The 13601-nt window shown below is 41.2% G+C and overlaps 1 protein-coding gene across 2 annotated transcripts in view; it reads right to left on the bottom strand.

Moving 5' to 3' along the window:
- The window catches only part of zfhx3b (zinc finger homeobox 3b), a 222404-nt gene that overhangs the window by 80895 nt on the left and 127908 nt on the right, over nucleotides 1-13601 (bottom strand). For both annotated transcript variants that reach the window (XM_055036977.1, XM_055036976.1), the window contains 3 exons: nucleotides 7875-10388; nucleotides 7132-7711; nucleotides 3947-4440 (listed from right to left, as the gene is read on the bottom strand). In XM_055036977.1, the coding sequence (XP_054892952.1) occupies nucleotides 3947-4440; nucleotides 7132-7711; nucleotides 7875-10352 (3552 nt within the window). In that variant the 5' untranslated portion in view covers nucleotides 10353-10388. The remainder of the gene's footprint in view (nucleotides 1-3946; nucleotides 4441-7131; nucleotides 7712-7874; nucleotides 10389-13601) is intronic.

A 13601-nucleotide genomic window follows, 5' to 3' on the forward strand; every position in this document is an offset into this window, starting at 1 on the left:
GTGACAGTGTAGCTCTTATGTTGGATAAGCCTGTGCCTCTTGAAGATTCGACTCCAGATGCAGTCTGTGGCCTATGAGTCACCCTGAATGTTTTGAATGGGCTTTGCAGCACAATCCATTCAGGCCTATGGTAATCCCCATCTTTTACACACCTTTTTCTGAAAATAGTTTTTCTTCCACTCAACTTTTAGTATGCTTTGATCATGTTCACTGTCATCATTGCAAGATCAGAGAGAAAATAGTAAGTAGAAAAGTTTTGGAGGAAACCAAAAAAAAAAAAAAAAAAAAAAAAATCACAAATAAGTCATAGCAGCTTAGACGATATCACTATGCCTAATTAAATTTTTAAATCATGAAGAGTCTCTCTTTTCAAACTATCCCTTGTTTTAGGGATTTAAACTTTGAAAACAACAAAAGAGTCTGTTTTTTATTTCTTGTGTTTTTCAAACTTACATAACTGGTATTATAAAAGGATTTGGAGTCAATCTCATCACTCATGATCATTAAAATGTGAGATAATCAAGCCTCTCGTTCCACAGTTTGTTGAGAAGGATAATCAAGGAAACACTTAATGCATGTAACAACTAATCCTTTCATTTATGTTAAACCCTTCACTCCTCAATTATCATTTATAGGGATTATTTGACTTTGCAGAAGACTGACATGTCTTTATATTTCATTTGCTCCATTTCAGTCATAACATGAGATAAAACAACTGCAGACAACTTAGAAAACTGATATGTCTGTTGATGGACAGATCATAGAATGAAAACTGACTTTTTGAGGGGATAAACACTAGTTTTTGAACGAGCGTGTATGGCAAACAGAGGAAGTAGAAAACATTTTACAGTTAGGTGTGCTCAATAGAGCAGGACCAAGATACAGGAAGGGATGTCGGGACGTTCTCAGTTTAAGATTCCATGTTTGATAGTGACGGCACTTTCTCCCCATCTTTCCGTAGCCAACTGGCATCTGGAGTGGATTTTGTGCTAGCAGACACCAAGGAACATGATTACATTCGGCTAACTGTGCTCTAAACTGATTATGCATGTGCCAAGCTAATGGACTACATTTGCAAGAGGAAAAATAACATCCAATCAATCTCAATTACTGCCGATTGCACCGGCCCCCGAGACAAGGAAGGTAGCCAGCAAACCCCACCTCCCCCCATGTTCTCCCCTTTCTTCCAACCCCTCAATGCAAGCTGAGGCCTATAGCTAGGCCTGGTGAGGCCCCATCCGCTCCCGCTTGTTAGAACAACCAGGTTGTGAAAAAGGATTAGCCTGTCATTGCCACATATTATCATAAGGGATTATCCCTACACATGTAAAATATTATGTAAATGTCCAGCTGTAAAGCAGGTTTTTTTTAAGGATCAACGTCAAAGCTAAGCTACAAATATATTTTATTTGCGTTGTGCAAACTGTAAAGGATCATCTGAGGTTATCCGCACGGCAACATAACATGGGTTTGAATTCAGGAGTGACCATTCTAGATTGATTCCCATCCCATCAAATCTCTTTGGGGAAAATAAGAAGGCAAAAGAAAGCTTCAGATCTCATGGCTCAGTAGACAGAACACGGTTCTCACAAAGAGTGTATTTAATTTGAGGGACACCGTTTAGAAGCAGACAGAATCAGCCCGTGCTGTGTGGTGGTCCGGTGGTCAGGATAAGTTGCTGGATCATTCTGTGGCCTCCTAAAACATTCCGATACATGGGGTGGTGGGGGTGATATTTTTAGAAAGCCCTAATATGGGCCACATACCACAGACTCTGAAATTATCCCATCTAACTTAGCTCTCAGTTTAAACCTTCCTTTTTAATTCCAGTAATTACAGGCTCCAATTTATATGGCACTGCACACACAAAGGCCTAGTTTAATGCAAACCAGTTTGATTTGGGTGAAGTGTCCCGAGCATGTCCCACATCTTACAGCATGTTTATGCTGAGTTGATGATTTATTTTATCCCTGTTTTGATTTTCTCTTTTTTCATCCATGAACAAACTAAGAGGCCTTTGCAGGCATTGGTGGGCAAGGCAGATTTTTGCCTGTCAGTATCTCAACCAGAACTGTAAATCTAAAGGAGTAAGAAAACTGTGCAGCTGAAAAAACCTCACAACCATGTATTTGTCACATTGGTCAGTCATAAACTACTGTAATGAATCCTGTCGACTTGTGCTCATCTTTGTTTCTGAGTTGTGTAGGGGATGAGGCAGAGCTTACAAGAACTAACATTTTCTCTGGTTTATGGATCAGGTGATTTCTGGACAAATGCACACAGTCTTAGTTGGAAAACCAATTGGTTTTAAGAAATATGGAGCCATCTTAAGAGGCTTAAGTAAAAAAAAAATCATCCCTGGATGTGTTGTACATATTTAATCCCTCACAGCCTGAACTCTTGTGTGACATGTATTTCCTCACCTAAAAACCTTGTGTGAAGAAATATAGTAAAAGACAAGACCACACAATGTCTTTAGATCATTAGGGTCATAGCAAAGATATAGCTAGAAGACAATAAGAAATGCCCTGTTCTGCAGGAACAATGTTCTCCTCTGTAAAAGTGTGAGGATGAGCGAAAACATGCTCAAATCTGTCAGCTTGGATCCACGGTCACACATGCATAATAATTTTGCCCCTAAAGTTTAAATAACTACACAGTTTTAGAGGAATGTAAATTATCCTAGAAATAGACCCAAAAAAATTACAATCTTTGAATGAAATGTGTGTTGCCTAACAAAAATGACAACCCAAAAACATCCCTGGGCTCCTGTAAAAGATGCAATTGAAGCACTCGATTTCACCTGCCTTTTTATTCATTCTTACTGTTATTTCAGTCCAAAAACCCTTTGTCAAAAACATGTTTGTCATGCCACAGAGTCTAGGAGATCATTTGTCATGCTACTAGGCTTTTAAATTGATTAGATTTTTAAGCTCAGTTTTTTTGTGTGTAATTAAAAGCCCATGCTCAAGGTAGCAAGTATGTCTTTCTTTCTCTCATCTTTAGATATTTCTTACAACAGATAAGATGCCACAAGTGCAAAGGAATGCAGGAATTGAAATAAAATCCCAGTCTGTCATTAATCCAAACTAGTTAATGACAATAAGGAACTTCCTAAACATATATTCTATAGAAAGATGGAAAAAGATGGTGCATTCCTTGAGCATGTTGCCGAAGTTGACACCACATATGTGTTCCCAGTGCTTGTGTGTCTTGTGCATATGTGCAACTACGCCAGTTTGGGTTAAGCGCAGACTAGCCAAAGCCGCAGACATACAGGATAGGCACCTAAGTGGAATCAGGCCTGTTAGATTTATGGCCATTTGTTCGGAGAGTGTTCATCCACTGGCTATTATGGAATGATTAGAGGAGAAGGTGAAGCTCCAAGTCCAGCAAAAATCAATACGGCTGTCGAGAACAATTCAGCCCTTCCCGCTCAGAGGAGTATTAGCACCAAACCTCTGTCTCCTAACACTTCTTCATTCGTCTACCAAGTGATTTAGTCCTAAGCTTCCAAGTCAGCTTGTCCTGCCATGTTCTTCTCAGGGCACTAGTGGGCCCGGCTTCTGTATGACAGCTACACAACAAAGATGCTATTCATGCCTCCAGAGAACAGCTGGCGGTAATGTCGGCAACACAAGAACATTTATTAAGTCTTGCTGAGGCAGATCAAGTTAGCATGGAGATTATTGAATAAGCGTTTTACCCTTTCTGCAAAACTCTATGATGTTCTGACTTCTCAAAAAGACAATAAAAACCGCTATGTATAACAGGACAATCATACTTTTCCCAGACATTTTTAAACTTATAACAAGTACATTTTGCAGGACACATACAGATTACAAAATTGACCAATGTATAAATTTAAAAAATCAACTGACAAACTAAGAAGAAAAGAAAAGGGTGAGTGGCATGTGTGATTAAAAACAACTTAAGAACCACTGACCTTGTACAGTTTGAGGCTGGCCTCATGGCGTGAATTGACAGTGTGCATCCTCAGCTTCTCCAGGCTGTTAGTGTAGTAGTCACAGGCATTGCACTTTAGGTGCACTGGATTGCCTATTGCCACACACTTCAGGCGCCATTCATTGCCTTTGCCCCCTTCTTTGATGTGGGCAACAAGCTGGTACTTCTGCACATGCTTATCTGTTTTGCAATGCAGCTGGAAGTTGGCTTTAAGCTGAGTTGAGTAGTGGCACAACTTGCACTGATGAGAGTCTCCCACCACGGCACGCCACTCCTCCTCTGGCAGGCTGCGTTCGGCACCCATATGCATGCCTAGCACATCCAGGTTGTCAGTGGTGAAGCGATTGCACACAGCACACTGAAAGAGCTTGAGGGAGGGATCTGTGGTCTGTGATAGACTTTCTCCAAGAGTCATCAGTTCCTCAGACACCAGCTGCCCACCGCCAAGACGCACATCCACTGGGATTTCCCCACCTATAGGAAAAAGCAAAAAGAAAATGAAGGAGAGTGCAGCTCGAGTGTTAAACTGATCCTTAACACATTGGGAACATTGCAGTAGCGTTTATCTACACTGTAAAAAACAAATCTTTTTTATTTTCACTATTTGACATTATAACATGTGATTTGTGTTTTTTTCATGTGTTGCTTCATTATATAACTTTCTTTCCCTATGATGTCATCTAGTTTGTCAAGAGCAGAAGTCTCAAAATGTTCAAGACAAAACACTTTAATTTTACGACAAGACACATCTTTGACAATAAGGTTTTAGGCCCTGACTGTTTTGACAAACTTTAATCTGTCATGGACAAAGGAGTAAGAAAAAACCTGCCCTCTTTCTGAATGATCTGATGGCCGAACATTTCAATGAAGTTTATGTTAGCATGTCACAGTTGGAATTGATGAACATGCCACTTTCTGAGATCTGGATTGACTGACAGCGTCATATCAATTGTACCCAGAGATGAAACAGAACTGGAGGTCTTCAGGTCTCATCCTGATATATCTTTGCTGATTTCTTTAGATTTTCCAAAGAGAAGACACAAAGAAAAAAAACCAAACCATGACCTCATCATCTCAGTTTTCACAAACAGTTTAAAGGCATAGTAATTTTAGTGCATGTGGATTTATGGCTTTGAAGAAAGTAGTAAAACATCCTCGATAATGTTATGTGTGTCATGTATTTAGCTAATAGGAAATTAGTGGTACTCTGACCTGACCCAAAACAGGAAATCTCAGGAAAACAAAAGGTTTATGTGTGTGTTTTTATAGCCCTCATGTAAACACCTTGTGTCAATTATATAATTAAATGTTACAATTTAAACAATATGCAAGGTTTTTTTTGTTTAGTTTTTTTCATTATCTTAACAAAATGAATGTGTTTAGTCCCAGTGTTAGGATAAGTGCCCTGCCACCAATAATATAAATCATGCCCCAACTTTAAAAACAAATGATTATAAAATCCAAATCCAGTTTATCTTGAAAGCATGTTAAATTAATTAAAAAAAACAGAAAGTTTGCCAAACACTGCTGTTCAAAACTAAAATTTGAAACACATTAAAACACTTACATAAAATAGAAAAGAGGGAATAAAAAGCATGTCAACTCACAATGTGCCAAAAATAAATTAGGTAAGAGGTGACACTTTTGCCTTTATTTGCTGTTCTTTAATCTTCAGTGCCCAGACTGAGCATGCAGGCCTGACCTATCCTGGCTTTACACTAAATTAATACCAGCAGCTCCTTTTTATTTATTGCTGCAAAAGGCAGGCTGTTACCTGGGCTTTTATAGCAAAGAGAGAGAGACCTTTGAGAAGTCCTCTGAAATCATTTGCAGACCCAGTCATTGCTGCTTATACTCACTAACAGATGCACCGACATGCTGAAACAGTATGCTAGTACTGTTCTGCATCTCATGCCTTCCTCTCCTTTGTGACTTTATGCTTCATACCTAGATGGATTTATTGAGTTACTATAGATATGGACCCTGCATCAGTGAATTTGGTTGTAGATCATTTGTTCAATGTATTGATTGAAAGTTTTGCAATTATTTCCATACAATATTTTACTATTTTTATAAAAGCAGAAAGAAATACACACTATGTCAACCAATCTGCTTTTATGTACCAATAGGTTTTTACAAATTATAGATAATCTTTTAACCAGTAGTTTTAAATAAATGTCTGCTGGAGTAGAGCTGCGCTTTTTAGCGTAGATTCTACCACAAGCTATCACTCTCCCAATCGTATTAATTCTGAAAATCATTTTCTCATACCATGATTTTAGTACAAGTGAGTATTGGGACTGAGTACAGCTTTTAGTGTTATGCTCAAAACTAAAAATCTTCAGCAATGCAAAGACAGAGCAAGAAACAATAAATACCATCCATTTCTGGTCTGATATACCATTAGATAATACATTCAAATAATATTAAAGTAGAGTAGTTTGTTCATAGATTTATCTAAAATTCCAAAATTTAGATTATTTGAACTCCTATTCAGAGGAGTTTGAGTGACCTGTCAGCTTCCTTCCCTGCTTCCCAGTACTATCGGTAAGATTCTAACAACTTGGATATACTTCACACAGCACCTTAAAAAACAGAAAGATCCATTTTAAAGGACGATGGGGGAGGGAACTAAATTAATGGAACTATTGTATCAGCTTGTGTGGAAGCAAGGGTAATGGTCAGAAATCCTGCGGGACCCAATGGTAGTAGAACACAGACACTGCAGGAACAGAAAGTAATAGTTTGAAATCCACCAGGAGGAAGCAAAACTGGGATTAAAGAAAAGTCCTGTGCAGAGGCAGTGTATGAGGCATTAACTCACCAAGAATATGAAAGGTAGAAGAATCAATTATTTTTAGAGTCTAAATATATATCAAATGTATCATATGATACATATTTTGCTTTACATTAAATGGTCATATGTACCAAAATGGTATTTATGAATGGTAGAAACACAATTTAAAGCATAATTAACCAACATTTACAATTATCAGTCCTGTATATCTAGCTGAGAAGGCGGGGACATATGGTCTGTATTTCTCCTAATTTTGCCAAGATGTTTTCCCACAACATGTGTACAACAATTAATGGAAATAAAATTTTGTTTTGAGTGTTGGAAACTAAGTCTGTTTTTAAAATCTAGAGAGGCAAGATGTGACTCACCGAGTGCAGGCGCCAAGGTAGCCATGCTGGGATCCAGATGAAAACTCCCCATCAGGAACTGGGCTTCCGGTCCAGCTGGATCTATCTTAAGGCCTGGTGGAAGGCTCATGTTCTGGGTCAGGTAATATTGGTAAAGCTCAGCCTCAGATGGTGAGGGCATGGCTCCTAAGCCAAGTCGCCCATGCTGCATCTGAGTCACATTTTGTTGAAGAAGCATCATGTTGTGCATGTGCTTTTCACTGGTCATGTGGATGCGTAGATTCCGCGCAACGTTGGTTTCATAGTCACAAACTTCACACCGCCAGGTAGGTTTGCTCTTCGGCTTTGTTGGTGAGGGGGCTCCACATGGCACAGACATGTGAGTGGACGACTGCGTTGGATGATGGTGTGGAGTATGATGGCTGCTGGCCTGGGTCACTGAAGGTACAGCCACCACTCCACCTGGGGTATGTCCAAAGACCTGCTCCTGTGCAGAGCCAATGGTGCCTCCATTCTGCAGTGTCTGCATGTTGTTTAAGTGCTTATCCGATTGCATGTGGATACTTAAGTTGCCCTTTGTCGTAGTGGAATAGTTACACACCTGAAGAAGAAATAATATTTTCTCTTTAAGTGTAATAATGCTATAGAGATATAATTCTTGGCTAAAATTGTACATTATTTTAATTTATCCATCTAAATTAACAAAACTAAAAAGCATATGCAACTCTTTAAAAGGAGCATTAGCACCTTTTCTGTGTTCTTACCTCACACCGGAAGGGCTTGTATCCACAGGTATAACTTTCACCACGAGCCAAACGAGGGTGACTCTGACCGCTGCTGCAATACACACAGGAGCCTCCAGAGTCTGGGTGTTTCTCTTTCATATGGGCCTCCAATGTCTGCTGGTACTTATAATGCCAATTGCATTTGGGACACTTTAGTGTCTTGCATGAGTTGCGTGAATGCATCATAGTCATATGACCCCCTAAAGAACGTGATGACCCCAGAACGGTATCACATTTGGGACACTCTACTCCGCTTCCTCCACTCCCACCTGGGCCATGGTTCTGTGAACACTCCCCCATCCCTGTGATGTCACAAGAACCCCCTGGGAGAGAGAGGGAGTGAACATGAGATGACGAGTGGAGGTGATGATGATGGTGGTGTATATGGTGATGATGCAGAAGGGCTCCATTTTCATCCTCTCCTTCTGCTGGGCAATCATTTGGTTCTGGAGCTGTGGCACTATCTCGATTGGCACTTTCATCAGCAGCAGCAATGGTGGACAGAGGTGAGGAAGAAGTGCCAGCAGGGTCATCCTCGCTCCTTCTGACGGCAGCTGCCGCTATTGCCATGGGAACTGTTTGTCCCTGGCAGTTAAAGCTCAGAGGGAGCTCTGATGTCCTCCCTCCACCATCTGCAGCTGAAGCCTCTTCCTTGACAGAGGAGGAAATGGAAGCAAGGGCTTTGCTGTTGAGCGTGGAACTGACTGCAGAGGTGCAGGCAGAAGGCTGGAGAGTGCTACTAGGCAATAATAAAGGAGATTTGGAATTGCTTTGGTTTGAGACAGCTGGTTCCCCCACCTCACTCCCACCGCTGCTACTGTTACCACCACAGGCCACTGCAGTGCTTTCTGCCTCCACCTCATCTTCCTCTTCCCCTAACAATAGTTCATCCTCTTCTTCTGAGCCCCCCAACTGGTTGGATAGCTGCACATTGCTTTCATGTCCCTCAGTTCTCACATCTTCTCCCTTGTATGCCAACTCTTTCTCCACAGGCTCCTCTATTCTCCCTCCCTGTTTGGGCAGGGCACTGGAGTCTTTGGCAGAGCCAGGAGAAGAGGTAAGAGTGGATGCTTTGGAAACACTTAGTCCACCTATAGAAAGGACTGAACCAAGTGGTGTTTGTTGCTGCTGCTGTTGTAGAAGGCCAGAGTCAGAGTCTTTGTTCAGGAGGGTCTCACTGCCCCCACTGCTGTTTCCAGGCTCCAAATGAACACCACTAAATGTACCATAGAAGCTCTGTCCAGAGTTAATGGGTAGCAAGGTAGGTGGCAGAGGACTGCTCCTATTTTTTGGTTCCAGGAAGCTAATAAGGGGCTCCTTGTCCTTCCCAATGCCCTGGATGATGGCAGAGGCATGCTTGTCCCCTAACAGCTGCCGTTCATCTTCACACAGTGTCATGCGGTGATCATGGACAGCATGAGTGGCAAAGGAACGAGCATAGCCAAAGGACAACTTGCAGAGAAAACACATTAGAATGGGCTTACCCTTTCCATAAAGGGCTAGTCCATCAAATTTGGAAAAATCCACATTGTTGGGAACATCTTTGGATACGCAGGACTTCTTGGCAGACCCATCGCTGTTCAGGTAATCCTTGTTGCTTTTGTGCCGTACATCGAAGACACGAAAACTGTGCAGGACAGGGCTGAGACCTGTCATTGATGAGGTATTGGGAAATCCTTGGTCCGAGTTACCAAACCACTTCCCAAAAGATGATGCTATGTGGAAAGTGTTGATGATCTGTGGGTAAACTGAGGATGAAACCCCAGCTGGTTCTCCCAGTTTTCCCCCACTTGTGACAGAGTTTGTAGGAAGCAGGCCAGGTACCATACTTCCACTACTTTGGATCAATTGACTGAGGCTCTCCACAATGTATGCTGAGCCGTCTGGCTGGTAGACTATCTCTCCAGTCAAGTTTTCCACATCACTACTCTCCTCTTCCTCTTCCTCTTCTCCTTCTTCACTCCCACTCTCAGGTGGTCCCTGCTGTTGCGTGGGCTGATGTCGCAAAAGAGTGGGCATACCTCCTACTCCTGAAGTTATTGGCACTCCAGGAAAGGGCTGAAGACTTGGAAAACAGCTGTCAATCTCCATTTCATCCAAGTCCTCCGATTCTTCCTCTTCACAACTCACTCCCTCCTGTACCACTTCTTCAAGACCCTCTCTCCTGGAATGCAGCTGGCCAATGGCAGAGCTATCACGGTGAGCCTGGGGTAAACTCTGTTTTGGCTGCGGCTGCTGTGACTGTAGGTCTCTCACCCCGTCATGAGGGGCAATGGAGTTCAGGGGCTGAGAAGGATACGACCCCGAGAGGGACAGGGTATCCAGAGAAGGGGCCTGGTTGGTGCAAGTGACCTGTGAGCTTGAGTGATCGTTCCAGGGCTGTGGTGGTTGCTGCTGTTGGGAGGAGCTGAGCCCATCCTCTGTCCCAGAAACCACGGGAGACTCACAGCTGTCCATGCTGATGCCTACATGAGGCGTTCATCGCATCTAGGCCTGCAAAGACACATATAAGAGGTTAATAAATTGTATATATGGAACACAATTACATGTCAAAGCTAGAAAATGTTCATATTTTAAGCAAAATTATTGTCTCAATTGAAAAGACAAACAAATATAGAAATATAAAATATATGCATAGAACCCGTAAAAGAAAAGAATATCAAAAGCATGGCAAATTAAACAAGAGCCAAAACTCTGAGATATAATTGGAAAGCTGACACCCTACTCATTACGCTAGATTAGGCACTTAAACACAATACCTGAGACAAGCACTAATAAGCCATCCACGATTCATCTTCCTGCCATATCACAAAAGCACCATCTTTTATCTTCACCTTCCAAACAACACCCTTAATCTTATATTCTGCAAATCCTACATCCGTTTTTAATTAACTTGCAGTCAGACTAACTTAATAGATCAAATAGATTTCTTGTGAGATAATTAGACACCGAGAAGCCACCCATCAGCACATCACGCATTTACATAACTTGTAGGAAAGGTGAAAATGTGTTGTTTAAAAAATTGTTAGCAGTATTACAGTTATTACTCCAATTGGAGTTGCAGTGAAAAAAGATAAATATAAATCATGTGTATTATTGGGATAGGAATGCCTAAACTAACAGCAGCAATAAAAGGCTGGATTTTTTTTGGAGCTCAAAATACATAAGATGGGTTGGAACTTCACTGCAGCTGTGTTTAGATCTTGCATCCAATAACCTCTGAGCTTAGCCTGGTTTCAAACACTCCAGCCATCATCCGCCTCTGAAATAATAAATGGGAGCTGAGCTTTCGGGAGCTGGCCATGCCCCGAGCATCTGAGAGGCCCAACACAGGCTGCAATTTAGAGCGCAGAAGAGATAAAATGATAACACAAGATACTGCTGAGCTAATAATTTTATTAAAGGGATGCAGCCAACATTGATTAAAGGGGGCAATCGGGCTGAAGCCAATAACTCTGGGCTGCCCTTTAACCCACCAGTGCTGAATATTACATGAGTAAAGTTTCCCGGCACCAAGCTCACTGCCATGTCTTGGTTGATTAGCAAATTCAGTGCTTGCACTTGATTTATTTACTTATTTACTTAGAGATGCAAATTTCAGCTGTGATCAGAATAAAGTCTACCCCCACAGCCTAACACATTAACCACTGAGCAAGAGGAGAGATTGATAATGTCTGTCTGCCTATTCATGAATGTCTGATGAAAAGTACCCCTTGTGCAAAGTACCTCTTCAACCTATAATCTCTCCCACTACAAAAATAATGCGCAGCTATTTTAAAGATGTTAATTTGTGCAAAGGCTTTATTATTAACTGTAAGAGACCAGAAACTAAACAATATTAAGCAACATAAAATATAATTCAAGTAAGACATAATACAGGAAGGGCAGTGGAAACTAAAATAAACAGAGAAAGTTAACTAAAAAAAATGTTGGAAATGTGCACACATTTATCAAAGGATGTGCAAGCTGTTAGATTTTTAATGCTGAATGAAGTAAGCCTTAACTTTGAGCTAGTTTGCATATAATTTGATGAGATATTGAAGATGGTAGACTTGCTGGCTTATTAACAAGATTGCTTTATACAACCAGACATGATTTAAAGATGGCTGCCATATTGAGTGAGGGGATACTAGCCCTACTGGTCTGTATTTATTATCTGCTCCATTAATAAGAGGCTATGAGCTCAACGGCCATTTCACACAAATGGACAGACGGCTGAGGAGTGGAAGAAGAAAAAAAAAAAGAAAAGCCACTTCAGGCCGAGTGATTCTTCAAGCTAAAAGCAAGAGGATAAATTGTGCAAAATTAAGTGGGAAAAGGACAGAAATGAGAGTTGTCTGAAAGAAATGTCTCACAGGAAAATATTCCCACATCAAAAAGGGGAATATTTCATGCTTTATTTTTATTACTTATTTGCCCATTCCTTCATGTTCCAGTTGTAGCTACGAAGGGGAAGTTTGCACAAATGCACGATTAGCAGTTGAGAATGCTGCTTAACAATGACCTGCTTTTGGCCTTGATGAGTGTGAACAAGCTGAGTACAGTGTGGGCTACTATACTGAGAGTATGTAGCCCTCAGTTCCCATTACATATCTAAGATACCACAAGCAATTAGCAGTAGTCAGGGTAACACAATGACTCTTGATCAGAGGTGAAGCTCTGAGCTAGCTTGGTGTGCCCACTGCTTACAGAAAACAGGATTGCCCTTTAAAATCAAGATGGTGTAATTCAATAACCTACAGTGGTTACAGATGAGCAATGGGATTGTCTGGAGTCGGAAAGTCGCAGATGGGCCCAACTGATATAAAACTGTTTGTCTCTTGGATGTCTGCCTGGCTCAGTGACACCTGTTTAAAGCAGGAAAAGCTTTAATCTCTGGGAGGCACTAAACAAGTACAGGAGACAGACACAGAGACGCAGTCGAAGGAGAGGGGAAGTGGAGGAGGCTGGAGTCTCTGAGTGCTGACTATGTTAATAACCACAAATCAAAATGAAGGAGGAGCCCGCTGAAGGTGACTACAACCAAGCATTATTATGGACAGATATGCAGTATCATGTCATATCCAGAAATAAAACAATTATTTTTGCATGCTGGCAGCACAACAAGTGATGAAACCATGGCCCCTGCAGCCTAGGTTGCATTGTAGTTCTAAATGTGGGCCCACTAAGTTCACAATAAGCAGGCTGTGTGCAGCCAAAACAAGCTTTAGTTGACAATATGAGATAATCGCAAGGAAGAAAAGGCTGGATTCCTAAGCTGATATAAAAGAGAGTGTGCCAGACAGTAGAAATCACCCTCTAGTGCCACCTTCCTTCAAAGACACTTGCCAGAATTGTTTTGCTTTCTTCTTCTCATGAAAAAAAGACATTATTCCACAACTTCTGAGTAATAACAGGAAAAGCTTTAATCTCTTTTAAATAAGCTTCTGATCTTATGAGCAACGCCACAATTTGGATGTCATTTGGTTGTTTTTATTAGTTAGATCTAAGTTACAGGTCTTTTCATTTGGCGTGATTTACCATGCAGGGTAAGAATTTAAGGCCAAGGAACCATTTGATTATAAGTACGGCTGATGACTTGCTTTGAAGCCTTGTTAGTGCCTCTAGAGTACCACTGTTTTCAAGGGGGTCCTGAGAGAATAAGCTCTCACACAAGCTGCAAAAATTATAGGTAGGACAGAGACCAAAACTTCTATCCGAATATAC

Source organism: Poeciliopsis prolifica, unplaced genomic scaffold (genome assembly GCF_027474105.1).
Source record: "Poeciliopsis prolifica strain line A6 unplaced genomic scaffold, Auburn_PproV2 SCAFFOLD011, whole genome shotgun sequence".
NCBI classification, from domain to species: Eukaryota; Metazoa; Chordata; class Actinopteri; order Cyprinodontiformes; family Poeciliidae; genus Poeciliopsis; species Poeciliopsis prolifica.